The 3159-nt window shown below is 53.9% G+C and overlaps 1 protein-coding gene across 1 annotated transcript in view; it reads right to left on the bottom strand.

Moving 5' to 3' along the window:
* PLOD1 (procollagen-lysine,2-oxoglutarate 5-dioxygenase 1) overlaps positions 1–3159 on the bottom strand; it is a 31485-nt gene continuing 28326 nt past the window's right edge. Inside the window, exons 19-20 of the mRNA XM_032760899.2 lie at positions 2538–2663; positions 1–877 (exon numbers count right to left, since the gene is read on the bottom strand). Coding sequence (XP_032616790.1) covers positions 722–877; positions 2538–2663 — 282 coding nt within the window. The 3' untranslated portion in view covers positions 1–721. The remainder of the gene's footprint in view (positions 878–2537; positions 2664–3159) is intronic.

Below are 3159 nucleotides of genomic sequence, written 5' to 3'. Positions count from 1 at the left end.
AGTAGTTTAAATGACCTTTAATAGAAACTCTCCAGTTTCTGACGGTCTGTCCCTCTCTTCAGAGGCATCCAGGACAGGGTGACCCAGTGCGGTGTGTGGACCTGTCACTCCCCTCCCCACAGGCAAGTAGAAGATCGAGCTGTGCACAGATGCCTTTTCTGTCTCCCAAGAGGTTCTCTGGAGTCGCTCTCTCCAGGGGCCTACGGTTTGCTCTCATGACCAGCCATGGAGGCAGAAGTCTCAGATTCCGGGCAGCCCCTGGAGGCTGATCCAGGTGTCTTTACCCCAACACTTGAAGCAGAAGCCCCTGGTGCAACAGCTGTGCCTGGGAGAAGCTCTGGCCGTGGCTTCTCACCCAGACAGTGTTTCTGGGCAACTTGGGGAAGCCCCTGTTCTGCTCAAGTCTCACCCCATGGAAGAGGTGGGGGAAGGGGGCCTTGGTTTTTCAGGAAGACAGGTTGGAGAGGACGAGTCACTACAAAGCAGTAAAAGTGAACAGTGTCTCCAGGGGCTGGGTCCAGAGTACCACGGAGAGCCCCAGCCATGGAGGTGTGTTCCGCCTCTGGCCTACAGGAATCTCTCTGATTGGTGGCTCCAACAGCAATGGGAAGTCAAGAGCCAGGAGGCTGGACTGGGTTCCCTGGGACCCCGAGGTCCCAGAGGCTGCTGGGCAGTGGTTGTCGGCAAAGAAGAAAGGTCCAAGAGGGTCAGGCCTGGCCAATTAGGGATCGACGAAGGAGACTGCGATGTAGCGGGTGCCCCTGGTGGTGGGGAGCCCCTCGTGGTAATGCGTGAGTCGTCCAGGGTGCATGAGGGTCCAGCCCTTCCTTGGGGCTCGGACGGAACAGTTGTAGCGCAGGAACCGACAGCCCCCGCCCTGGGAGACAGAAAGCATCAGTGTCCTTTCCCCACTGCCCCCTGCCCATCTATTCTCCCGTATGTCATGGCCAAGTGGCCCTCAGCACTGCCTGCCTGGGGATGCCTTCTGGAATGACAGCCACAAGCGCTGCCTAAGGAAGACACTAAATAAAGAGTAGTGGCCGGGCGTGGTGGCTCACGCCTGTAATCCCAACACTTTGGGAGGCTGAGGTGGGTGGACTGCCTGAGGTCAGGAGTTCAAGACCAGCCTGGCCAACATGGTGAGACCCCATCTCCACTAAAAATACGAAAACCAGCTGGGCGTAGCAGCGTGTGCCTGTAATCCCAGCTATTCGGGAGGCGAAGACAGAATCACTTGAACCCAGGAGGCAGTGAGCCGAGATTGCGCCACTGCACTCCAGCCTGGGCAACAGAGTGAGACTCTGTCTCAAAAACAACAAAAACAAACAAACAAACAAAACAAAGAGTAAGTGATCAAGGGCTCTGGCCTTGCTGTCGGGCAGCCCTGGGCAGACATCACCTCCACTCTTTACTAACTGTGACCAACCTGAGCTTCAGTTTCCCCTTCTGTAAAATGAGGGTTAAACAGAACAGGGTAGTGAGAATTAAATGAGATGTTACAATTGAGAGCTGAGGATCAAGCTTCCCAACCTCACTGCTATAGACACTTTGCTGTGGAAGGCTGTCCCGGGCATCTCTGACTTCTACTCACTAGATGCCAGTAGCCCCTCATAGTTGTAAAAACCAATTATGTCTCCAGGCACTGCCAATGTCCCCTGCAGGCCACAATTGCTCCTGGTTGAGAATCTTTGGATTAGGGATGCCTGATATGTTTGTTGTAAGCTCTCAAAAAATTATAGCTCCAGCCTGGGCAACATAGTGAAACCCCATCTCTATAAACAAGAAAAAAAATTAGCTGGGCATGGTGGCACACGCCTGTGGTCCCAACTACTTGGGAGGCTGAGGTGGGAGGATTGCTTGGGCCCAGGAGGTTGAGGCTGCAGTGAACTGTGATCATGCCACTACACTCCAGCCTGGGTGACAGAGCAAGACCCTGTCTTGAAAAAAAAAAAAAAAAATTATAGCTGTTTTTGTGGGTGTTCTTCACAGCACCCAGCCCAGGGCTAAGTTCAAAAAACCTCTTTTTGTTTTTTTGGAGACAGAGTCTCGCTCTGTTGCCCAGGCTGGAGAGCAGTGGCATGATCTCGGCTCACTGCAACCTCCACCTCTTAGGTTCAAGAGATTTTCATGCCTCAGCCTTCTGGGTAGCTAAGATTACAGGCGTGTGCTACCACGCCCAGCTAATTTGTGTATTTTTAGTAGAAATGGGGTTTCACCATGTTGGCCAGGCTGGTCTCAAACTCCTGGCCCCAAGTGATCTGCCTGCCTTGGCCTCCCAAACTGCTGGGATTACAGGCATCAACCACCATGCCGAGCCCCAAAATCTCTTAAAATAGTAGCTTAAGAGCCTGGCCCCTCCTCCTGCTAGACTGTGAACCCTTCCAGGAAGCCCTCCCACAGACCCATATCCTTTTTTTTCTCGTTCTCTGGCGCTGGTTACCTGGGGCCCCTCTGCCTCAACCACCCTGAAGGCTCTCCCCAGCCAGCCCTCCTCATCCCCACTGCCGGCCCCTTGACCCCGGCTGGCTCCTGCTCACCTCGTAATCTACCCCGACTCGGTTCAGGGCGATGTTGATGGTGAAGGTGGAGGCATCATGGTGTGGCATCAGTGAGGGCTGCTCATCAGGCTTGTAGCGGACAACAAAGGCCAGGTCAAACTGGGCCTGTACCAAGGCAGGGGGACAAGAGAGCCTGTGTTAGTTACGGAGGACACAAAGGCCAGGAGAGGAGGGTGCACACATGGGGCCTGGTCTGGCCTGCTGCAGGTCAGCTTACAGGGGCCAGGTCTACATGGGGCTGTATGCTCCAGTGCCTGCAACTACCTGGCACAGAAAAGATTCTCAACAAAAATGTATGGACAGATGGGAGAGAGGGAGGGAAGGAAGAGAACGGAGGGGAAGGAAGGAAGAAAGAAAGGGAGGGAGGGAGGAAGGGAGGAAAAGGGAAGAAAAGAAATGAAAGGAAAGAGAAGAAATGAAAGGGAAGGAGGCCGGACATGGTACTCACGCCTGTAATTCCAGCACTTTGGGAGGCCGAGGTGGGCGGATCACCTGAGATCAGGAGTTTGAGACCAGCCTGGCCAACATGGTGAAACCCATCTCTACTAAAAATACAAAAAATTAGCCAGACATGGTGGTGGGCGTCTGTAATCCCAGCTAC

The sequence above is a fragment of the Hylobates moloch genome, unplaced genomic scaffold (genome assembly GCF_009828535.3).
Source record: "Hylobates moloch isolate HMO894 unplaced genomic scaffold, HMol_V3 SCAFFOLD_9, whole genome shotgun sequence".
In the NCBI taxonomy this organism is placed as follows: domain Eukaryota; kingdom Metazoa; phylum Chordata; class Mammalia; order Primates; family Hylobatidae; genus Hylobates; species Hylobates moloch.
Note: the sequence above shows the minus strand (reverse complement) of the source record. Positions and strands in the feature narration are given on the sequence as shown.